The following is a 24,903-nucleotide window of genomic DNA, read 5'->3' on the forward strand; positions in this document are numbered from 1 at the left end:
CTCATGACACCCCTGCACCGGGCATTGGATTCTTGGTGAGCATGATGTGAAGGTCCTGCGTGGCACCTCCACCCCCCCACACTGCCTTCTCCACCCATGGGCCAGTCAGGAGCTCAGTAGCTGCAGTCGGGGCGGACGTGCTGCCGGCTCTGGTCAGCCCACCTGACCGCTTCCCTCCCCTCCCAAGTCTCGGGCCGGGAGGGGGCACCACCTGGGGCTGGCAATGGGCCAGCAGCTCCTGCCAACGGATGTAGGTCTGGGCAGCTAGGTCCTTGAGTCTGGTCCGGTGCATGGCCTGCGGGCTCTCCCGGATATGGGTGCTGATGTGACGGTCCAACTGCATACAGAGCAGCTGCAGTTCTCCCTGGGGGGTGTGGGTGTGGGGGGAGGTGTGGCGTGGGCCAGGCCCCTCCGCAGAAGGGGAGGAGGGGGAAAGAAATCAGAGCAAGAGAGGGATGGATTTGAATGACTGCTCAGAAGTAGGGCAGGAAAGGGAGGAGAGGAACAGGGCAGCTGCTGGGAGGCTGGGTCAGGATCCCTTGGGAATGCCTCGCGGGACACTGGGAGAAGGAGGGAGCCTGGCTCCCCTAGGCCCCCGTCTTTCAGGGCCTCCCACTCTTTGCAGCTCCTGACAGCGGGCTGGCCTCCATCTCAGCCTCTTGGGAGACTCACCCATTGGTCTGGAGTAATGTCCTGGCAGCCGACCACCACCCCGGCCAGTGTCAGCAGGCTGTAGCACAGGTAGCAGGCCTGGAGAGGACACAGACAGACGGCGCCCCTACGTCCGTCGCCCCCAGACTCCGTGCTCGCAGGCCCGGCGGCCTGGACAGGGACTCAGCCCACCGCTGGGCTTCCAGGCACAGTTCCTAGGGAGGTGTCCTAATGGAGGGCTGTGGACCCCCTCACTCAGAACCCTCCCTCTGATGGATGACTGTCCTCCCTTCGTTCAGAAAAAGAAGAAAACTCTGCCATCCAGAAACCCATCCTGTCACTCAGGCCTGTCCCGGGGGCCCAGCAGAGAAAGCCTGCTGTGGAGAAGGGCCCGTCCACTCTCACCTCTGCACGGTGTCTGTGGTCCCGCTCTGTTCCCTGAGGCACCCGTGGCAGGTGCCACGATTCTCTGGGGGGGGGGGGGGACACATGGCCCCGGGGTGCCCAGCTTGCTCCTCGGCAGGAAACCCCTTGCACAGACAGATGTGCAGCCCTGTGTGGACAGTCAAACCGTGTTGACCCAAGGAGGCCAGTGAAGAGAGGAGAGGCTTCAGTTAAGCATCTGCACGCTTACCCTCCAACTCATACCCTTGCTCTGCCCCCTCGACATTCTGAGGGGTACAGACAGGACAAAGGCCAATTCCATCTGCTCAGGGAATGGTTGGATCCCAGGGTGCCCTGGAACTCTGTCGGCACCCATTCTTTGATGGGACTATCCAGACAAAGCGAGGCATGGGGAGGGGAGCACCCTCAAAGACAGGCGTGGCGTCTGCCGCGAAAGGCAGCCTGCTCCTGGCACTCTGAACTCCTCCACTTAGACGTGCCTGCCGCCTTGTCCCCTTCAGACTCCTACGTCTAAGATAGGGAGGGTGGCAGGAAACACCCCCACCGTTGTGCCCGTTGCAGATAACTAGCTCTGAGGCCGCGTTGGGATAGGAGAGGCGAGCTCCAGAGAAGGCCAGCAGGGCTGACGCATGGTAGTAACAGGGCTGGAGCTCAGAACCGGCCCAGAACTCCCCTGTGCCCCTACCATCCAGAAACAGCAGCAGCCCCTCTGCACAGACCCAGGAGCCTCCTGAGGGCAGAAGCCAGAACCGTTTTTGAGGGCATCAGACATGGTACTCTGGAATACTATCTTCCTGAACTCAAAATACCTCGGTGCAAAATCCTGAGACGGGAAGCACGCCCCCGCCCCCCCGGCCGCCGCCACCACCCCCGGCAGCACCTGTCTTGCCCAGGACCCAGCCTGCTCTTCGGCACCACAGCCGAGGCCACAGGCGGCCTGACCCCATAGTCTGGCCAGGATGGGCTGGCGGAAGACGCAGGGCAGGAAGCCTAGGGGACCACCGGCGTGCCTCCAAGCAGTGCCGCCCCAGGTTGGGCAAGAGCCTGTTCCTGAGCCAGCGGCACCTGTCGGGTCCTGCAGCTGCCTAGGCCTGAGTCCCCCAGCTGGGCTGGCTTGTCAGTGAGCTGGCTTGCTGGCAACCTGCTGCTTCCCCCAGGCTCCCCTTCCCCAGCCTGGCCTTGCCTTAAGGAGGGCCACAGCATTCAGAACTCCTTCTCACTCTGCAGTCCTGGCAAAAGGCTGCTGCCGCCCGGCCCGCCCCCCCGCGCCCCCCCACCCCGCCCCCATAAAGCAGGCACAGGCCTGTGAGCCAGACGCCGTTCCGTACTAAGACACAGCCACGAACACTTAGACGTTAGAAGATACTTCAGAAAGGCAGTCATTTGGTCAACGAGTACTGAATCTCAACTTCCCCATGGACCAAAAAGAGAAAGGGTCCTTCTAGGGTTTTTTTTTTTTGGTGGGGGAGGGGGTGAAATGCAGCTCTGAAGGCTTCAGGGAGGAAGTGACTAAGCCCAGCCCGGCCTCAAAGGAACAGTAGGATCTGAGGTGAAGATGGCCCTGTGGGGGTGGGGGCAGGGCCAAGATTACACCATCAGACAGATCCTAGGGCTGATGCAAGAAACAGGCAGGGCACCTTGGGGGACTGACCACCAGGTAGCTGGCTAAGCTGGGGCAGGGGGGAGGGAGAGGGCCCCCTGAGGACCGGGCTGGCCCCAGAGGGCCTGGACAGTGGGCTGTGGAGATCGTTCAGGGCTCCTGAGCAGAGAGACTGGGGTGTGGGGGACAGACCTCCCCCCACCCCCCCGGAAGGAGGCCATTAGAATCAGTTGGGATGGAATACCACCAGAATGAAAATGTGGCTGTCTCTGACAGAAGAGACTATAGGACATCCTTAATCTTTTCTTTTCTAAGCTTATTTTTCTACAACATGTGTGCTTTACTCGTATAATCTGAATACAATTAAAGTTTTTTTAAAAGTTAATTTAAAACGGGACAATACTAGTTATAATTGACTGAACCTCTTGGGTTTGGGGTGGGTGCGGGAGCAAGGGAGAGAGACGTGACCCTGAAAAGGAGCGGCACTCGTAGGACCCAGGCCCCTGTTTGAGAGGGCACTGAGCAAGCTGCTAGCAAGAGGTGGCGGTGGCAGGAGACGCCGAAGAAAATATCCAGGGGCCATAGAGCGGGTGGGTCAGAGGAAGGCGCGGAGAGGCACGTGAGAGATTTCTGCATTTCAGAGACCCCTGTGCTGCGTACAAAGCCAGGGGCTAAAAGGGACTTCGGAGCCACCCTGGGATTGGTACAGAGGCCAATCTCTGTCCCTGGGGGTCTCAGGCACCACCGCCCCCTCGCCCCCCACCCCCACCCCGGGGCAGAATCTATCTTCCTAAATGGGAGGCATGGGGGAAGATGGGCCCAGGATCTGAGGAATGCCCTGGAGGAAAATTTGTGCAGTGGGGATTTACTGAGAAAAAAAGCAGCAGGACCAGGGACTACGGGAGTGCGGGTTTCACAACTTCATTCTTAACGCTGATTCCCATCATTGAGTCCAGGGGGAAAATCCCAGGGAAACTATCCTGAATGTGTGTTTTTGGGGGCAGGGGGGCGGGAATAGCAAGAAGGAAATGATCGTTCTGAAGAAAATCCCTGTGAACCGCGTGTTACCAGCTGTATTTCCCCAAGGGGGAAGAAAACCTTGCCCACTACCTACAAGGAAGGCTGAGGGCATTTTTTTTCCTTGCCCTCAAGGGTGATCCCTGGAGTTGGGCCTAAGTGAGGGGAGGCCCTTAGTAGGCCTCCCAGAGAGGCCTAATGATTCTCTCTTTAAGGAAGACTTTGATCCAACTTAGGGGGATATAGTTTCATCTGTGCACAGAAATCCCCACAAAAACAGCAGTCTTTATAGTAGTACTTTTGGGGGGGGGGAAAAAAGGTTCCATACTACATGGGAAGCGCCCAGCCCATGTGGTCCTCTCCCGTCCGTCCCCTAGACCCATGGCCCCAGCACTGAGGAGAGGTAAGAGAGCATCCGATCTCATCCAGACAACCGGACAGACGGTGGCACTGGGCGCCCGCAAGTCTTCTTGTGAACCCCACCCTCCCTCAGACTCCTCTCCCTTGCCCTGTTTTGTGAAGGTCCGAGAAGCAGACATTTAGCAGAACCTGGGGCTCTGACTAGGAGGGGGCTGCACCCGAGCCACCTTCCTCTGAGAGGCAGGCCCGGAGCACCAGCAGCAGTCGGGAGAGCGGGCCACTCCCCGGGGACACAAAGTAAACAGCCAGGTTGTGGGAGCTGCGTTTCCTGCTCCAGTCGCGCTGTGGCCGGTTCCTGAGCTCAGCAAGCCCGTTCCTGTCCCGGCTGGCACCACAGAGACACGGGGCTCTGTCTTCCCTTTCAAGACGGGGAAGGGAAGCCGGGCAGAGGCCATGCAGCAGCTGGGCTGGTAGACGGAGAGGCCCAAGCCCCCTGCCTGCTCCCATTTCCTCCACAGAGGGAAGTGCAAGGTGGCCCTCTCCTCAGCCTGAGGCACCTTCCAAGTCCCCAGGGTCGTGTGTGTCGGGAGGGGGTAGAAGTTAGTGTGGCTTCAGGGTTAAAGGGTAGCGCAGAGACACTCCTTGGGGTTGGGGTGCGGGGGTGCTATGCTTCTCAGGCCTTCCGGATCTTGTCTGAGAAATGGGCCCCCACCAGTGCAGGCTGCCCAACTCTTTTCCCACTGGGTGTCAGCGGGGGCTTGGGAAGCCCCTGTGGAAAACGGAGCCCCGGAAACCTCAGGCAGCAACTTGGGGAAAGGCAGAGTCCGAGGGCGAGGGCGAGGAGTGGGACAAGCCCGCACCCAATGCTGACAAGACGAGACGGTCCCCCGCCAGCGAGGCCTGTAGCTTTCATTTTCTGGGTCTCTCCCCAGAGTGTGGCAGGCCTACTTTTCTGGGAAGTTCTGTGTTGGATGCCTCCTTCCCGGCTCTGGAGCCTTAAAGCCCTGCCCTCCCCCTGGGGAAGGACGACGAGGATGAGAGATAGGGCTTGTCACCCTGTGAGGCGGGGAGGAGGAGGGGAAGGCCAGTGTCTCCTTTTCCTAGCCCAGCTACTTCTGACCCCAGGAACCACCAGCCAAGGCTCTGTTTGCAGCACTTTCGTCATAAGAAAGAAGGGAAAAAGGGTGAACATTTCCCAGACACTTCATCCTTTAGAAAATTCCCCTCTAGCTAATGCCAAGGGAGCAGGCTGTGGCCTGGGTTATTTACACGAAAATAGGGCAGAAAGGAGGAGGCAGAGAATCTCCCAGGAAGTCACTTGCTCTGGCTGAAACAGGATGGTTTCTCCCACCTCAGATCATGACCAAGAATCCAGGCTTGCCCCAGGCAAGTCTCCAAACCAAGCCCTTTCCCTGGAAGCTGCCAGGCTGGGTGGGCATCCTGTGGGAGCAGGTTCAGCCAGGCTCTGGGGCAGCTGCTGGGGTGGGGGCTATGGGGGGGGGGCAAAGGCTGATTCAGGAACACCTGCTGGGGAAAACCAAGACTCACCCAAAGGACATGGCCTTCCCGGCCTGGCTGCTGGACCCAAGGGGCTGCTGCTCAGGATGCTGGCCCTGCAGGCCTATAGGTGCCCACTCCCTGCCTGGGACGCCAGGACCCAAAGCAGCTGCCTTTGCTTTCACCTCTCCATGCTCACAGGCCCTGGGGGGTGACTGCCCGGGGTTGGGGGGGGCCCTGCCTTCAATCACAATCTGGCTGGGCTGCTCTCAGCCCTGTCCAGAGGGCCTGCCGATGGACTCCAGGGGGAGAATTCTGCATGTGGGTCCACTCAAGGGTTTTGTTTCTGTCCAAAACAGATGCACGCACACATGCTGAGGGTCAGCTCTAGAGCCAGTCCGGGCCGGGGGAGACTGGAGCAGCACTGGTCTGTCTGCCTTGGCACATTTCAGACCCAAGGCTAGAGCGAGGCCTCCATGAATTCTTTTTCTTTTCTTTTTTTTTTGTTAAAAATCAAATTTAAACCTACAGTACCACTTCACAGTGCCCCGACCCAGCAGGGCTCCCAGAGAGGCCTAATGATTCTCATTTAGAGCAGATGTGGAAGCTGAGCTTGGAGAGATCCCGACTGCATGACCATCTCCAATAAGGGTTAGGTCTGAAGCAGATGTCTGTACTCTCTTCCTAAGGCTTAACAAGTTCCGTGTGTGTGTGTGTGTGTGTGTGTGTGTGTATGTATTTTCCATAAAGGGCATTTAACTGGAGACACCCTCTTTCAGAAGGAACAAGCTCCGTTTGCACTGCCCAGCAGAGGCCCAAGGGCCTATTAGCGGCAGGATAGAGAGGATGAGGCTGCGCCCCTAGGAGGGGGAGTGGGGCCCCAAGCCTGAGCCCCAAGGGCATGGTACTCTACCACAGGATGGGCAAATAACAACAACAATAATTAGTAATGAGTAATCCTGAGGTAGGGCTACTTGGAGGCCCCAGGCCAAGAGCCTCAGGCTGGTGGAGAGAGCCAGACCTCGTCCCACTGGTATGTCCACAGAACACAAGATGAGAAGTGACCCGTCCTGGAGTGTGGCACCTGCCATCATCTCTAGGACGCTATTTCTTCCCTGTGCCCATAAAGGAGACTCTGACCAGGACGGGTCATCGGTCGGAAGTCCTCGCAAGAAGATGACAAGGATGCACGACCGATAATTAGGAAATGAGATGGTGACACAAGGCCTCTCCCTAGCCCAGGCTCCCTGAAGGCACAGAGCACAGAGGCCAGGGAGCAGATGTCACAGGCAGGGCCTGCCATACTTACCCTCCGGCTTACAAGGCCAGACACTTAATTCTGTAAATGAAAGTGCCTGTTTGGGCACGGGGGTGGGTGGACCCTCAACATGGACTAGGGATGAGGCCAATCGAGGGTGATGGGAGACAGGCTGGCAGAGTCTGCAAAGGAACAGGACTTCTGGCTCAGCCGCTGGCGAGGAAGTTGGCTCTCGGGTCCCCTCTGGGCGGCCAGGTAGGTAGCATCCATGCAGCCCGCTGAGGGACCTCGAAGGCCCAGCACGGGCCCGCCGGCTCCCATCCCGCAGAAGGTGCGCCCTGTCCCTGCACTTCCAGATGCCTGGACAAAGTGAGTTCAGAGACTCCAGACCCTGAACTCCAGACAGACAAAGAGATTCTCTTTTAAGCTTTATCTCAAACTTGGGACTGGCCCCTGTGCAGCCGTGGCCCCTGCTCTTGGTACTGAGGATGAGGAAGGAACGAGGAGGCCCTGGCACAGTGGGGCGAGGATGGGAAAGAGATGGAGCTGGGACAAAGGCAGGAAGACTGAGGGGTTTTAGTTCTGTGGATCTGCTGCAGGGAGGTTATCTCAGAGCATCTGACCCATTCCTGTGTCTGCTGGTGGGAGGAACGAGGGGTTGCAGGCAAACCTTTGCTAGAGTGCTCCCCCCCCAGCCCCCCCTTCCTTTCCGGCTTCCTGCTGGCCGTGGGGGGTAGGGGAGATGACAAGTCAGGACTGGCTGGCTCTTCCTGCTCCTCCAGCTGGGACTAGAGACCCTGACCACAGGGGGATCTGGACCGGAAGCCCAGCTTTGCTGACTACCCAGAGAGGGACCAGATTCTCAGTGCAAATGTTTGAGAATTTAGGACTGGCTGTGCATGAACACATCAGTATGTGGGTGCTGGTGCTGGACGGACCCATTGAAACCAGCCAGGGTGTGGGCATGGGCACCCTCCCGGGGCTGGAGAGCCTATGGAGAGTACTGGCTTCCTCAAAAGCCATTTCCTCAATAGCAATGGCTTCTTCTCTTTCTTATCTTTCTCACTCCCTGAACGGTCTCCTGGTGTGCTGGCATGGGAGGACCCTGGAAAGCACTGAGTCCTTATACTTCCTATAGATATCACAGCATAGGGCCATTGCCCATGGCTACAGACCAGGCTATGGGCATCCAAGGTTTCTGGGTACCCAGGATCCTGCCCCCTCCTTTGTCAAGAGTGTTGCAGCCCCCGATTCCCTATACTCCATGGTGGTGACTTCAGCCCTGACTCTGGGGGAAGACATGTGACCCGGGCCGGCCACTGTATGCCTGCCGATTTGATTGGCTTACAGATGAGCATATGATCCAAGCCAAGCCAATGAGACTCAACTCTGGGATTCTGGTTAGGACTCTAGGATAAAAGATCTTTCTTTCCCCCACTTCCCTAGGGCTGCTAAGGGAAGGACATAGCCTGGAGTTTCTCAGGACCAGCAGGGAAAGCCTGCCTGGGAATACACCAAAGGGCAGAGCTGAGAGATGCAGAGAGAGGTTTCATGCCACTGCTCAGCTCCTGGTCCAGCTGAGACTGATGGGCTGTTCCAGGACCTTCCAGGATATGTGTCTGTGTTTCCGTTACTACAAAGTCCTGCCAAAAATGGGAGAAGGGACCAAAAAGGCAGTGAACTGAAAAGCAGTTGAGAAGGCCACGGCTTGCCTGGCAACTGCTTCTCCATCTGGGGAAGTGAGTGAGGGACCTCACACACCCTTCCTGGTCCTCCTTAGGTGCGTGGTGGGAGCTGAGCCCAAGCTGCTTAGACGCAGCATTTAGAAGGCACTGTCCCTGAGAAGGTATAGCCTGGGAAAAGAGACAAGGTGGGGCAGGGCTGGGTGCAGGACAGGTGGGCAAGGGTCCCTCCCAAAGGCTGCACCTGCCAGGGCACCCATTTCAGTGGGAGCCGTGGGACACCGCTGAGCTAGACTCTGGACCCGATCCTCAGAGACAACTCTGTTTAGGTGTGTGAAGCAACGTGTGGACAGGCCATGGGTTAAGTGAACAGACTGTAATGACCACGGGAATCCAAGGACAGGGGAGACAGGCCAGGCATTGCCAGGAAGAAGGAATAGCAGGAGCAAAGAGAATGGAGGCTTGACATCTCACATTTCCCATGACATCTGGGAAAGATGTCCGCTGCCTGGAATCAAATGGTGTGGTTTGATGTGCGGGAGAGAAGCTGTGGGGATGAAGTAGGGCCCCCTGACAGAGGGGCTGAACGTGGATGTGATGGGCACTTAGGACTGCCTTTCCCTAAGTAAGAATGGGAGGAAGACAATCACAGGGTTGTCCAGGAGGGCTCAAAGATGAAGAGAAGGACTGTCAGGCCAGCCAGTGTCAGTGTTAGGTGAGTTACCTGGCATGGAGCAAGGGCTGTGCCTGGGGGAGGTACCCCCAAGAGTCCCAGGACGACTGGGCCTGGAGCAGAGAGCTCAGAAGCTGCCTAAAGAATCCAAGCCTGCTCTCTCTGGCTCCACTCTGTCACTTCAAGCCCTGCTTGCAAAGAAGCCAGGGTTCCTGGGACCCAAACACAGCTAGTCTGGGCCTGGGCCCCATGTGGCCTTCAGCTGCTCACAAGTACCCATTCTGAAGAGGCTCGGTGGCCTACGAGGTGGGTGTGACCCGGGGCTGGTGCGTGGATCTCCCCTTGGGGTCAGCTTCCCAGAGGCCATCTCTTTGAGGTTTATTTCAAAAGATGTTTGATGTTCCTCATTTTGGAGGAAGGAAGAAGGAACCCACCACAGACCAGGCGAGAAGGAACACAGGATTCCTGAATATCTATTTTCTGTTTCTTCAAGCCAGTTCCTTTCTTCCCAACCCACCTAATCTTGCCCTGACTAAGGTCTCCAGCCCTGAGGGCAGGACTCCCCCTCAGGTGCAGGGAAGGGGCAGGATATAAGGATAGGCACTTTCAGGTGAGATGGCGGAGGGTACGGGGAGAGGGAGAGGCCCCCGCTCCAGCTGGGCTTCTGGCTGACGCGGGGCGAGGGGCCTGTTCTCCAGCCAAGCCTGAGGGAGTATGTCCCTTGGCTGGTGTTGAGTGCCAGCGGGAGAGGGCAGAGCCAGGCACGGAGCTGCCAGGGCCTCGAGGCACCCTCCCTGCCCACTCCCCACAACCTCCCAAACCACACCCCAGTGGCTCCAGCGGCTCCTGGCAGGGTCACCAGACGCAGGGGCAGGCCAGTCCCAGCCACAGCAGGAGCAAAAGCCGTCAGACTTGTCTGTCAACTCTATTAACACGAGGGCACGCCACAAACACATACAGAGATACACACAACACATGCATGCAGACACACACGCACTCATGCAGACATGCGCGCACGTGCACACACACACGTGCGTGCGGCGGGCCCGCAGCCTCTGCAGAAGATGTGCAGAGATCCAGGAGTGAGGGGCAAAGGAGTTTGTTCAGTGGGGCAGAGTTTGTTTACCCCAGAGCATCACCCAAGTGTGGAGTACTCACCCGCTCCCGCATAAAAATCAACTCTTTACACACGTACTTCTCCAACACACAAGCCATCCCCAAGCCTCAGAAGCACGGAGGTGGACAGCACGCAGTGTGCACGGTGAGGAAGCTGATGGGAGCCACCTGCGGTCCCCAGGCTCAGTCTGGGTGGTGGGGCCTTGAGGACCATCACAGATGCAGAGCCCTCAGTGGGTCCCACGCTGCCTGTCCCATGAGGACACTCATCAGGTTGTGTGGAGGACATGCCCTGGAAGACGGCGAGACAGGAACCCAGCTCCTGGTGCCTCAATGCAGCCCCAGCTCTGGGACATCCGCCTTTGTGGACCTCCATTTTCTTCCCACACGATGCTTAACTTCCTCAAACTTCCCAGATTTAACCAAACTGGGGAAAAACGCCCCATCCCACCATAACGATCCTGGTTCTGTAGACCTTCTGAATCCCCAGGGGGAAAAAACATGGAACAAAAAAGTTCCTTCATTATAGCAAAAGGCCTGAGGAAAAGCAAGAAACAACAGGAAGGTGAGCACATAGAAACAGAACATACAATGGCGGGTCTAACAAGACCAAAACATCAAGAATCTCAATTAAAGTGAATAGGCCAAGACTCTGAGATTGGGCAGAACACAATTAGACAAAATCTGGCCCAAGACGGTTCACGCAAGCCACCGAAAAGGAGACTCCTGGTTCTGGGTTGGAAGGCTGAGGAGACAGTAGCAAACCACATCCAGTTACACGTTTGTCTGCAGAGCGGTCGAAGGACAGGCTCACACGGGGCCTGGGACAGCACTGGTCTCTTACAGAATTGGATCCAAGGACCCAAGGAAGCACTGGGAAACCAGCTCTGCAGCCGCCTCCTGCATTAAAACAACCTCTCCACCTCTCTCAGCTGAATGGGCACCTGCCTCCCGACGGGCTGTCTCAGACCCTGGTGCTTACTCTGACTTAGATGTTTATTCTCCTCCGGGAGAGCCCCTGCTCAAACCAGGCAAGCACAGGGCCCCCGATAACCACCAAGGGGGCTGAGCCACCATTTCTTTATCAAAAGCGCTTGAAGATGCTGAAAGTGTTCTCCTCGTCTCGCCAGGAAGCAGAGTCTTAGACTACACAAGCTCCGCCATGATTTGCTAGGACACTTTGTGCTCTGACCCAGCTCGGACGAACAGCCGGTCCAGCTCCCCTGCAGGGCTGCAGCGGGACCAGCTTGCTGCTTTTGTTGCTCTTGGTGGTTAGCTTTCCCAGGCAGGAATCTCACCAGCTTATAATTGCAAACAATGTGCTGTGATTGGTTCTCTCAGGAGCAGGTAAGGCTTCTGAAGTCAAGGACCTCCAACACAAGAAGTGCAGGCCATAAACCCTCGTGGCCTTCGTGAAACAAGGACTTTCAGAGACAAGGGGGCTGACACGTAGAGGCTGGTCAGAGGGCATGCAGAGGGAGAGGGTTCTGGAAACCGGGTAGGAGAGTGGACGGCCCGAATGCGGTGGAAGAAGAGACCTCGGAGAGGGAGAGAGGAACTCAAATCACGTTCATTCCTTTGTTCATTCATTCACTTATCCAGTGCCCAATATACCAGGGCTGTGGAGAGGCCCCCATGCTGTGCCCATGGTCTAGCTGGGGAGACCCACCAGTAAAGGGTCAACTACAAAGCCACAGGATCCGTGCAGAGAGAGAGTCAAGCCCTGGGCACCAGACAGCAGCTCACCCAGCCCTAAGGGAGGGCAGGCCAGGGAGGGGAAGAAGGCTGGGAGCTTCCTAGGAGAGGGAGGAGACTGGGCAAAGGAGGAGGTGGGGAGAACAGGGGGAGGGGAGCCTGGCAGAAGTGTTTATCTGCAGGGCTGGAGGAGGGCTGTCACCCAGCTTCTCACAGGAAGTCTCCCAGACAGGGGTGAGCAGGGCCTGGCGGATGGGGCTCAGCACGGCCGCCCTAAGGGCTGGGAAAGCCCTATTTCCTCCAGGCCGGGCTGCCTCGGGCCAAGCTCACTCTGGCCTTAGTTTCCCCACTGCCCCTGGAGGGAAGGAAGGCAAAGACTTTGAGTCCTAGGGATGAAAGGCTCAGCCCAGGCCCAGACCACCACTCCCTGTAAAACAGGGCGGGTGACGCCGCTGCTCTTTTTGGCTGGTGAGTAGCCTGATCACCTTTGAAGATGAAACATGCTCGGGCCTAATGAGGAGTCAGTTGGCCAAGGTGGGAGCAGGGCTGGGCTGTGGGAGCCCGGCACCTGTCTCACCTGGCCCCAGCACCCGCCCAGGGGGACAGAACGCTTCCCATTTCTGTGCAGACCCCCATGCCCGCACCAGCCCCACCTCCTCCCCTTCCCCAGACCAGGGCCCTTTCCCTCCTCTGCTCCTGGCTACCTCCCTGTCAGGCTGGGACCGATCCTAGGTGGGCAAGAGGGGCAGCCAAGGCCTTGGAGAACTGCCTTGGCCTCACGTGCCCCTTCACTGCCCTGGGCGGGGCCCACACCCTTCGCTTTTGGGACACCCTGCCGAGACACACTGAACCCTCCATGTTTCCAGGCCACACGGGTCATTTCCAATATGGTAGCTGACCAGGGGGACACAGCTTCCTTCACATGCATGAGAACAGTGCTCAGAATAAAGGACACCCTCAGGCCACTTATTCCTCTTCTTTCCTGGGTGTGGAACAGACATGTGCTACCAGATGGGCTCCAAAAGCAAGGAGCCAAGTGGAAGCCTCCGCCCTGGCGGTCACTGCTCTGCTGGGTGAGGGCACAGGAGTGGTCTCCAAAGTGTTTGAAGCGCACCCTCTTCACTGGGCAGATCAGATGCAAGCCTCTTTTCTGCCACCGCTCCCCTTCTTTCTCTTTCCTTTTTCCTTCCCTCAGTCCAGCCTGGGGCCTGCCCACTTGTGTCCTGCTCAGACAGACCCTTCCCGCCCATGGGCCAACCCCACCTCCTTTCTAGAGGCCTTGGAACATCCAAACACAGCCTCTGAGACCAGCTCATTTCCCAGGAAGTCATTGGGAGAACAGAACGGGGCATGCACACAGCTCAGGCTCTCCTGGGAGGCAGGCCGGCAGTCTCGTAAATGCACTAATATTAGGCACAACTCAAAGATAACCTTACCTACGTGCTCCAGAAGAGGTGCGTCCACCTGGGATTATCATATCTTCTTAATGGTTCATTTGTGTTCATTAAGTAAATTAATTCATTTATCTGATTTGCAGAGCAATGCCCAAAGGGTGGACTTCTGGATCGTCAACATCCAACCTCCAAGTAAGCTTTTGGAATTTCTACTTTCCTAAATTAGAAAGATGTCTATCTCCATTCCTCATCCTCGAGGCTCCAGGGAGAGAGGAGCTCACTGAGATCTACACCCGTCCCCCGGCCTTCCCCACCTCCCAGAGCCAAGCTTGGGGCTCCCACTTTGTAGCCCCTACATCCTACACCACTGCCCCTGCTTGACCTTCACCCCCAGGGTCCACAGGCCTCCCCATTCCAAACGGCACAACCTGCAGGCTCAGGGATTCCTCTTTGTCCTCGCCTCCTACCAAAGCTGGGCTTTCCGAAGAGCTGGGCAATGTCTGGAAAGTCCATTAGGAGGAACTGGGGAGGGGCGCCTGGGTGGCTCAGTCGGTTAAGTGTCTCACTTCAGCTCAGGTCATGATCCTGGGGTCCTGGGATCGAGCCCCACGTTGGGCTCCCTGCTCAGAGGGAGTCTGCCTCTCCCTCTCCCTCTGCTCCTCCCCCTGCTTGTGTTCTCTTTCTCAAGTAAATAAATAAAATCTTTAAAAAAAAAAAAGGAAGAACTGGGGGAAAGGCCAAGGACTCGGCCTCAGTGGCAACCACGGCGAGGAACAGGGAGGAGGCGCCCAGCTCCATTCCCCTCACCAGGATTTCAGCTCCTGCATCCTCTCCAAACTGTGCTGTACGACTCCCGGAGAACCCCACGCTAACGCATCCGTACTGGACCATCGAGGATGCAGCAAAACCCCGGAGCAGGGCCAGGGGGACGCGCATGCCCGTGTACACAGCGCCCCACTGCGCCTCCGTGAGGGGCATGGGCAAGGGCACTGATTACAGGCTCTGCAGGGAGGCAGCTTACTGGAATTTTAAGGCCCTGGGGTTTTAGGAGGACTGGCGGCAATAAGGCCCTCCAGGCTGGGCAGCGTGGCCGGCCCTGCCTTCCCCGCTAGCTGGTGGTGCCGCACCCTGGCTGGGCGGGCAGGCGCGGGGGCTCACCTTGTGGTCGAGCTCAGCACTGGCCTTTGGCTGTTGCCCCTGGCACGGTGGCAAGGTCTCAGAGCCCAGGTACTGCCTGAGGGATGATGGCCTCATGAGGCTCAGCAGCTGGCTGAGTGAAGACAGCTGGGAAGGAGAAGAGAGGCTGTCATACAGAGGGGCCTTGGGACACCTGGGGACTCGGCCGGCACCGGGAAGTCAGAGCATGGGCTCTGGAGCCAGACCACCAGCTTCCGTGACCTGGATCCACCTCTCCCCAGCATGCTGTGTGGCCTCTTGGAGCCCGAGTGTCCTGTAGCTGCAAGATGGAGACAGCCACACACCCTGTTCCTAGGACAGGAGAGCCGCGCGTGCACACGGGGCCTGGCACAGGCCGAGCCTTCCTTCAAAGGCGTGAACTCAGATCTCTGTAGGCTGGGGATTTGATCCACTTCCCTGGAGGGAGCACTCAGGCCTGGAAGAACCAAGGCCACCCCGAGCCGCTGCTCAAGTCCCTCTCCCCGCTGAACTTGCTGTGGGCTTGGAGGGGCTCACGGGGGAGCAGAGGCTCTGTGCCCCCCGCCCCCTCTCATGCCTGCTCCCCATCACTCTGCCTGCCCCCATTTCTCCGCCCCGCCCTTTCCCTTCCACGGGATTTTAAAGCAAATCCAAACACTGTATCATTTTACCCATAAAGAGCTTCTCACCCAAAAGGATAAGGATTTCTTTCCCCAGCATGGTCACAGTATCATTCTCTTGCCCAGCAAAATTACCAAGAATTCCTTATATGATCTAACACTGTGTTCGGGTTTCTCTGATCGTCTCAAAAAATGTCCTTACCAGTTGTGTTTTTGGAACGGGGATTCCCCACAAGGTCCGCACACTGCATATGGTTGCTATGTCCCTTAATCTGCTAGCTGCCCGCCCCCTCCATGTAAACTGCTTACCCTCTCTGAACAAATGGGAGTGCCCCCACCCTTCCCAGGAACAGGGCCTGCAGGAGTCCAGGTGTCAGCAGTGAGCCACTCCTTCGGGCCCAGCCCCTGCACCTGGTTTGGGCCACCTGGGTTCAGCCCCAACAAGGACCATTCAGCTGCCCTGGAGCTAACTTGTGGTCAGGACAGAGGCAGGCAGTATGTGGGTCCCTGGCGCCTCTGGGCCCACCTGCAACCCTGGGAAAGGGGTAGATGCAGATTGAAGGAGCAGAGCCAGCCGAGTTCACGGAGGCACCATCTTTTTAGATGTAGCAGGTGTAGACTGCCCTAAAGGGCTTAGGCCTGAGCCCCCAGCCCAGCATCCTGCTCGAGCCCAGCCTTGCCCGGCACATCTGGCTTCCTCTCCCTGACTCACCCGCAGACACCTGCTCAGCATCTCAGCCGGCCACAGGCTTAGACAGCCCACAAGAGCAGCTGGGCTGAGGGCTAGGAGACAGGCCTAGGGCCTCGGCTCATGGAAGGGGGCCAGGGCTTCTCGGCCTCGTGTCTGATCCCTTTAGGAACGGAGAGGAGGCAGGAAGAGAGAGAAGGTTCTAGGCGAAGAGAGGCACCATCTGGAGCTTCCCCCAAACCAGAGCTGGGCCGTCTTGCTCAGGCCTTGCGAGGCTGGGGATGGTTTCCAAAACGGCCCTGCCTGCTTGGGGATCACAGCTGTGCAAGCACAGGGGCCAGGCTCTGCAGCCCACGCCCCCAGAAGCCGTCCTCAGGCAGGCAGCCTCGCCCCAGCTAGCTCCTCCCGGCTACGGGAGGCCGGGGCGGGGCCGGCGGGGGAGTACACAGCGGCAGCTCAGCGGCTTGCTAGCTCCCATGTTTTTCCTCTCCACGAAAACTGCTTCGCCCTGCTCAGCGCAGCAAGCTGCCGCCTTCTGATTGCTTACCCTCCTTTGTTTCCAGTTCTGGCAGCCACACCCCTCTCCGGGATAAGGGCTTATTTGGACCATGCATCCCCGCAGGGAGGGCCAGGGCCTGACATCGCACCTCCCCACCTCACCCGGCCGCTGGGAGCTGTCTCTACAAACACTCAGCCCATTAGGACAGACACCTCCAGGCAAGAGGCAAATGATCACCCAAGCAGGCAGGCCTCCACTGGTCTTGTCCGCCCGGTGGGCAGCAGGAGGCAGGCAAGTTCCAGCCGGGCAACTGGCCACACGGCCGGTCACTCCTGTGCTCAGGCCCCGGTGGTGCTTCTATCTGCCCAGTGGAGAAGACCAGGATCTTAAGTGTCAGTGAGGCTCGGGCAGCCCTGCTGTCCCCTGGAGCCGGCACCCTCACCGGGCCTTGAGACCAGACACGTGCAGCTGCCCCCTATCCGCCTTCCAGCCCCAGCCCCCCTCCCCTGACACTGCCGCCCACGCCACCCACACCTGCCAATCCTCTCGCCCGGAATGACTTTTGCGTCCACCACATTTACCACCTCCTAACGCGTTCTGTAATTTACTTGTTTACCATGTTTCTTACCTGTCCCCCTCTCCCTCGCTAGAACATAGGGCCCACGAGGGCAATTTTGTTCCCTGCAGTGTCCCCCCGGGCTCGAGCACAGCCCCTGGCACATGTTATATGTTTCCTAAGTCTTCGTTCCCTGAAGGAGTGCAGGGCAGGGCAGGACTGCCGTCAGCCTCTCCCTAGGAGATGCAGACCCTCGAACTCCTGCATTTGGGCCATTTACAGCCCGTGTCTTCCCGACTCCAAACTGGAAGACGTGGCTTGACGAAAGAAGCTTGCTGTGTTGCAAGAGGTGGCCTGGGAGAAGAAGCAAACTCCCGACTGGTCTCCAAACCTGTTCCACCTGTGTCTTGCCGATCTCGGTAAAGAGCCTCTCCATCCTGCCAGTTGCATAGGTCCGGGAGCCCTCCTTGTCTCCTTCCTCTCACATCTCCTGTCCCACTGGCTGTGCTTGGGAAACACACCTAGAGTTGGACCACTTCTCACCATCTACGCTGCTATCTCCCAGGCCAAACCATCTTCATCTCTTACCAGGATTACTGCAATTGCCTAAGCTCAACATAGCAGCCAGAGTAATTTAAAAATATTTTATAAATTAGATTCTGTTTCTCTTATCAAAACCTTCCAATGGCTCTCCAGCCACAGTGGCTTCTGTTTCTCCTCTAACCTAAAAGAACTCTGGCTGCCCCAGGGCCTTTGCACTGGCTGTTTCCTGTGTGGAATGCTCTTCCCTGAGAAACCTGCCTGACCTTTTCAGTTCTATGCACAAATGTCCCCATCTCCCAACATTCCCTCTTCTCTTTATCTGGCTTTATTTTTCTCCAGGGCCCTTATGACCATCTGGTATGGCAAATATTTACTTTTTTCTTGGTGCCTGTGTCCGTCTCCCTCTAGACTGTGAGTTTCACAAGGGAGGGACTGAGTTCTCTTCAGGGTTGTATCTTCAGTGCCCCGAGCAGGGTCTGGAGCACACTGTGCACGAAGCCAAAACCCTGCTGTTTCTGGGATATTCCCAAGATTCCCAAGGACAACAGGAAGCAGCCTGACCCCAAGGCTCTCCTGGAAAATGAGGCCTTGGGGGAGGGCAGGGGTGCATCCTGACCACCTACAGAAGTCCCATTCCTCAAATTCTAGTTCTTCAGCTCCTACTCCTAGGGCCTCAGACTGCAGCCTGAGACAGAGAGTCAAGCCATCCAGGGGTCAGGGACTCCTCCTGCCCAGCAGGGCCCTGAGAGCCTCTGCCCAGGCACTCACCCCAGAACTTCTCCTAGAGGAGTCAATTCTCTATCCCCCGGCTCCCCTTCAGAGTCAATCAACTGATAAGGTTTATCAAGCATTTGCACCTCAATGAAGGAAGTAGAAGCCACAGCCCTTGTTCTCCTAGCTGCCACTTAGGGATAAAGCTCAAGGGACCAGCAGGGCACCTTCAGCATGAAATGGCAGGCCTGGTCTGGGCTGTCACCACGATGACAGCCAAGGAAGGGGCTGGAGAAGCGGAGATGGCATGTTGCAGTGGTCAAGGGCAAGGACCCTGTGGCTGAATCCTAGCTCCACGGCTTTCCCCGCTGTATGGCCCTGAGAAGCTTCCTAACCGCACCTGCCTCAGTTGTCCCATCTGTGAAAAATGTCTAATGGTAACAGTCCTTACAGCCGGGGGCTGCTATGAGAGGTAAGCTCTGAGAACAGACCCTAGGACACGGCCCGTGCTATGCAGAGTGTTGGCTACGGCCGTTTCAGTTGGGATGTGATGATGGAAAGGAAGGAGGGTCAGGGCACAGAGCTGTGTGCAGAGAGAGCGGGGCTGGCCCGCGAGGAGGGCTGGGAAGAACAGGTGGCGCGGTCAGGCCGCATGGAGAAGCTGGGAAAGGGGGCGTTGCGGGGTTCGATGCGTGGAGGCTGTGGGGCCAAGGTGGTGGCCCTTTGAAGGCAAGGATCCGTCTGACAGGCCAGACTGGAAAGGGGAGCGCCTACAGCCCGGAGACCTGGGAGGCGCCTGCAGTGGAGATGGGGGAAACAGGCAGGGGGGCCGCAGGCAGGCCCCAGCTGGTCCCTCCTCTCCGCGAGCCGCCGGGAGGCTGCGCACCTGTGCGCAGCCGCACTGGCCGCCGGCAGACTCTCCTCTCTGCAACACGAGCACTGACTCAGCCTCCTGGCCCTGGCTCAGGACACCTTCTCTGGAAGCCACTTCATGGCCCTCGGGCAGTGTTAGTCACTGCACCCTCAGCCCACCTTGCTCACACCCTGTCTTCAGAGGCTGGTTCCTGGTGCGGAGCCTGGCACGGAGCCTGGCACACAGGCGGTGCTTAGCTGGGGTCTCGGAAGAGATGGGCACGCGGTGGGCATGCGGGCGACTGGTATGGCTGGAGAGCCCTGGAGCTGGGCGGGGCTGGGCTGGGCTTGGCCCCTGGCAGGCCCTGGGGAGCAGCTGGGGGCTCCCAGGCCCGGATGCTTGAGCCACTCTTTGGTCACTGCCAAACACTGCAGGTGGGCGACCACCCCCCCACCCCCGCACAGCTGGTCCTGCCTTTACTGAGCTGGACGCTGTGGCTTTTCCCCTCTGCTCTGCTGACACCGTGCTCTGTTCTCCTTGGGGCTCACGGACCCCCACCTGCCCTCCAGAGCCCTCTGGGTCCAGGCGGTCTTGTTTGCCTGCTGCATCTCCGCCGGCCCCCACTCCTAACCGCCTGCACCCCCGAGACACCGTTTGGTCTCTCCTCCCTCACGGAGATGCTCTGTCATCAGGCTGTCATCTGTGTGAAGGCACCCCAGTGCGGGCCACTCCCTCCCCCACCCCTCCCCAGGTCTCTGGGGAAAGGGAACTTCCGCTTGCACACTCCAGGGGCTCCACTCCAGGCTCGTTCACTCCACAAGTACACGCGGAGTCCCCATGTGTGCCAGGCACTGTGCTGGGTGCTGACGGGCAGAAAGATTTGGTCCCTGCACTCAAGGAGCTGCTGCTGGGATGTGTGTGTGTGTGTGTGTGTGCGCGCGCGCGTGCACGCGCGCGTGCGCGTACACAGACCGTGACCCAATAAATAAGAAAACGTCAGGAGGTAAATAATTTAAAACAGGGGGATGTGCCAGGGGACTTTGCATTGGGTGGTCAGGAAAGGCCTCTGAGTGGAGGTGTCATTTCAGCAGGAACTGGAATGACAATAAGCTCCAGCCAGGCTAAGTCCTCAGGAGAAAGTATTTACAGCAAAGGGGGCAGCCGGGGCAAAAGCCAGGCCGAGCCCACTCAGACAAGCCAACACAACCAGTCAGCTTTCTGAGCTCCCGCCCTGCAATCCCGGCATTGCAGACTCAGCAATATTGTCCACCCTGCCCCGGGATGTGCCAGAACGTTCTCTCAGCACTCTGGGCAAGGGGTTACGCAGGCTTCCTGAGGACGCCTCTATGAACAGAGACGCACAGCCCTTCACAGGGACTGCCTGGACCCTCTCGTGTTGCTGAGCTAGAGGGCTTGGTTGTACCCAGCAACTATTCTTGGATCCCAGGAGCTTCCAGGGGGTAAGGGTGAGGGCGTGCTCAACCTCTCTGCCACCCATCCGTGGGCTGGCTGGGACCCACGCTGCCCCCATGGCCCCGAGCTGCGGAGGCTGTGGTCAGAGCTTTCTGGGGAGAAGGGGAATGGGGAAAGAAGACAAAGCTCTACTTTTCTTTCGGCCCCAAGAATGCCTAACATTGGAAAAGGAGAGGCACTAGGCGTGAGTAGTTTTAAGGGCATAGTGTTTGTTTTCGTTTGCACTGTTTTTCTTTCCACCTATAAAAAGTAATATAAGCAGGGGCTGGGGAAGGAGAGAATGGAAATTAGCATTGAACGGGTATGGAGTTTTTATTTGGGAGGATGACAAAAGTTCTGGAGGTGGACGGTGGTGATGGTGCACCACTTTGTGAATGTACTCAGAGCCGCTGAATTGTACGCTTCGAAATGGCTGAACTCTGCACTTAAAATTGTCATGATGGTAAAAAAAAAAACAAAAAACAACAAAAACGTTAAAGCGGTAAATGTTATGTCATGCATATTTTACCACGGCTAAAAAAAACCAAACCAACAAGTAACACATGCTCCCAGCTCACTGCTCTAGCCTCAGTGCCTAGCACACAGTGGGCATACAAAACAGTCATTGCTGAATGCAAGGATATGAGGGAAAAATTCACACTCGACTTGCCTCTCCTGGCCTGAGGCTCCCAACCTTTGGGAAAAGCCACAGGAGCAGGCAGGCCTCGGGGGGAGCCCTCTGCTCACCCACAGGCTTCCTGGGCCCAGGGGATGCTGCCCAGCTGAGGCCAAGACTCACCTGGGCCTTCTCTTGCCAGAGAGGGAGCGTCTCTTCCTGGTCCAGCATCTGGGCAATGACCACGAGGCTGAGCTGGCTTCGAAGTTGCCTGTGGGGAAGGAGCAAGAGGGACTGAGGGGTGGGACACTCTGAGAGCAAGTGGGCTGGAGGCACATGTCGGGGCAGCATGGGAGAGGCGTGCTGCCTGGAGTACTCTGTCCTGCTCTTCTGGTTTATAGTATTTATCATTTATTTTAGAAGCAATAAAACATGATGGCAGGGTTAAAAAATAAGCAAAAGGAAAAAAAAATTAAAGTCGGTAATTTCAGAGGCTGGCTCAGCAGTGTTTGTCTTCTCAGTTCGTCTTTCTGAGTATCTGTACTTATCTGCGGATACACAGAGATAAGGAACGTTCAACTGCTTTGGCACAGACCTTTGCCTTTTCTGTCCTTGGTGGCATTAGAATCTTTCGTGGGGCTAAACTTTGTTTTTCTTTCACCTAGCATCAACTTTCCTTTGGAGAAGCTGCTCACCCAGAGTGGGCACATGAGCCAGGCCCGGCCCATCAGAGTCTGACTGACTGAGCCTCTTAGAGGTTGCCTCGGTGCCCTGGTTGGAATTATCAAGCAGGGCATGTGCCCTGGTTGGAATTATCAAGCAGAACATGTGCCGTCCCAGCAGGGCCACTGGTCGGGCAGGAGGTGATCCTACACCTGCTGGTGACCATCATGCCTCCTTGTGGGAGAGCCTGGAGGATGAAGCAAGCAGAGACAGAGGACAGGGACAGAGCTCTGACAACACCCAGAGCCTGCTGTGCCTGAAGCCCCCGGCCCCTGGACCATTCAGTAGGTCAGTTAACTGGTCATGTGGGCCAATAAAGTGCCTTTGGCTTCAGTCAGTTTGGGCTGGGCTTCTGAGTCAAGCATTAACTAGTCTTAACTGATGCACTCAGGGGGCTAGTATCTCTTCTCTTTGGGACTGAAGACCTCTGATGGGGATTTCAGAAGCTCATGTTCAGGGCTCTGATTTCCATGGGTCCTTGAGGACTAGAGGGAGCAGAAAGAGAAGAGAGGAGGGGCGTGGAGACCAGAGGATGAGGCTGGGGTGGCAGGGGCTGAGGAGGCTGTGGGGGGGTCGAGGGCCCCTCCTCTGTCCACACTCCCTGCCATAGCTCGTCTCCACCAAGAGGGTCACATCTCTCTTGCACCTCCATACACTCTGGGAGCAGATGTCAGCCCCTGGCACGGACCTTGATGTGGCCACAGTCCCTAGTTTCTGCAGAGAGCCACCATCAGAAGAAGCAAAGGAGAGGTCCTGAAGCTAGAGGAAACATAAGGCACATGAAGGAAGACGCTTGGGCTGGAACCAGCTCCTTAAAGGGGAAATGCCCTCAGGTCACAGCACTGCTGGGGGGACCCACACAGCCGCCCTCACCCGTATTCCTGGAATGACACCACAAGGAACTGAAGGACTGGACATCTGGAACAGCCTGCCACAGGCAGCATGGGGAAATGCAAGTACTCTGGGGAGGCAGGATCCAGCCTGGCCACTTCGGGGCTTGGTGGTCCACTCTCCGCTGCAACTTCCCCAGGGCCGGGCCTGCTGCTGCCCAGGCCTCACATGACGGAGGGAACTGGGGTAGGAATGGGGAACTGGGGTAGGAACTGGGGTAGGAATGGCTCCTCGAAGTTCCTGTGGGGCTGGGCAGGCTGGAACCGCAACCAGGGGCCTTGCTGATTTTCTTAGCACTTCGTCAAGAAAGTCAGAGGGATCAACAAGGCAACAGGTACTTGATGAAACGGAGAAAAAAAGCAGCCGCAAAGCAGTACCACGATCAGTACCAGTACCACATCAGAAAGGAGAACGTGAAAAAGGGGGAAATGCACAGTGCAGGGGAGGGTGCGGGCCGGCAGAGTCGCTCACACACAGCAGGTGGGAATTCGAATTGCACATCCACTTTGAGAAACTGCTTGGCAAGATCAACTAAAGATGAACACGTGCTCACCCATGACCTAGCAATCCTACGCCTAGGCACCTACGCGCGCGCACACAAGGCGGAAGTGCACTTTAGGTACACCATTAGTATGCATACCCAGACTGGGCCCTATCAATCCAACTCAATCCTACTCGTAATGACAGCGAGCTAAAATGCTATCCAAAGTCCCGATGATCTTCACTGTGCCACGCGAAAGAAGCCAGATTCAAAAGAATACATGTGCATGATTCAGTTCCTATAGAGTACAAAAATGGCCAAATAGCAGCTGTTGGAAGCCTGGGTAGTGGTGATGGCTGGGGGGACGGGCAGGTTCTGCTCATGTTGCATTTCTTGCTCTGAGTGCAGGTTTCCCACGGGTTCCACTTGTGGCCACTGAGCCATGCGCCTACGGTCTGTGTTCTGTTCTGTTTGTATGTTGCAGTTCAATAAAACTATTACTTAAAGAAGCAATTCAGGTGGAGGGAGAGACAGGATTGCCAGATTTAGCCAGTAAAAATAGAGGATGCCCAGTTAAATGTGAATTTCTTATTGACAAAGAGTCATTTTCTTGGCGTACGGTTCTCCTGCGCAATGTTTGTATTTTATCTGGCAACCCAGGGAGGGGCCAGCCATCCCTGGTCCATTCTGGATCAGGAAGACCTGACATTAACCAGCACGGGGCCCTCCCGCACCCTGTCTCCCTTTAGCCTGGACCCCTTTCTGCGGAGCACCTCAGCATCCCCACCTGACCTTCTGAGAGCTGTGGAGAGGCAGCCTCTTTTAGCCGCATGGGATAGAAAACAGGAGTCCCTCATCATCCCCCACACTGGACTCCTGTGAGCGCAGCCAGACCCTCGCCCCTCACCCAGCGCCCCACCCTCCCGTTTTCTCCCGGAGCCCTGGCCACGCGGCACACCCTGCATGGCTTCCATCTCATTGGCAGCCAGGACCTGCTCTCCGGCTGTTGCCTGGGAGCCCCAGCAGCAGCTGGGCCGGGAACACAGTGGGAGGTAAATGGCCCCTCTGTGCCTTGCTCCAAAGTTAACTCGCAGCCAGAGTCAGAAGTCCTGCATCTGGGCTTCGTTAATCCAAAACCCAGGCCTCGGAGGGCGGGGAGGGGCCAACCTGGGGGCGGGGGTGCTGGCAGGCCAGCGGAGCAGAGCCGGGGTGGTTCCAGAAGGGAAGAAGCAGGCTGGGTGGGTCAGGACAGGGCTGTTGTCCAGAAAAGAAAAAAAGCACCAGAAAAAGCACCGGGTGAATGGATGAAAAGGAACCCACATCTGAGGGTGGCATGCTCCCCCTCGCTGTCCCCGCCTGCCCACTGCCTTTCATTCTGACGGCCCCCCTGCCTTTTAAACACAGTCTCCTGTGCTCTCAGTTCCCACTGGGACACAGGGACAGGGGACAGGACCGCTTTTTAATTTTAGACTGAGACCTTACTCTATGGAGGAGAAAACACAAAGACTCACCCCAAATAACACCCAAACTGTGCAGGGGGCAAGCAAAGGGGCCCCATGGGCCCAGCCAAGGTCGGCCAGGGGCTCTTCCTCTCTCTCCTAGAAGCTGCCTGACCCCACCCGGCAAGGACTCCCCGGGACTCAAACCGGACGGACAAAGGAGGATGCAGAAGGCACTGGAGGCATCCCAGCCACTGTCATATAAGGAAACAAGCCCCAGCTCTCTGTGCTCACACCAGGCCAGGCCTCTGCCTCAGCCCTGCCCCCA

General features: G+C 57.3%; 1 protein-coding gene across 1 annotated transcript in view; it reads right to left on the minus strand.

The window, feature by feature from the left end:
- The window catches only part of FAM178B (family with sequence similarity 178 member B), a 113,060-nt gene that overhangs the window by 1,693 nt on the left and 86,464 nt on the right, over positions 1 to 24,903 (minus strand). The window contains exons 13-16 of the mRNA XM_032397355.1: positions 21,225 to 21,312; positions 14,507 to 14,632; positions 673 to 750; positions 212 to 364 (exon numbers count right to left, since the gene is read on the minus strand). Coding sequence (XP_032253246.1) covers positions 212 to 364; positions 673 to 750; positions 14,507 to 14,632; positions 21,225 to 21,312 — 445 coding nt within the window. The remainder of the gene's footprint in view (positions 1 to 211; positions 365 to 672; positions 751 to 14,506; positions 14,633 to 21,224; positions 21,313 to 24,903) is intronic.

Source organism: Phoca vitulina, unplaced genomic scaffold (genome assembly GCF_004348235.1).
Source record: "Phoca vitulina isolate PV1807 unplaced genomic scaffold, GSC_HSeal_1.0 scaffold98, whole genome shotgun sequence".
NCBI classification, from domain to species: domain Eukaryota; kingdom Metazoa; phylum Chordata; class Mammalia; order Carnivora; family Phocidae; genus Phoca; species Phoca vitulina.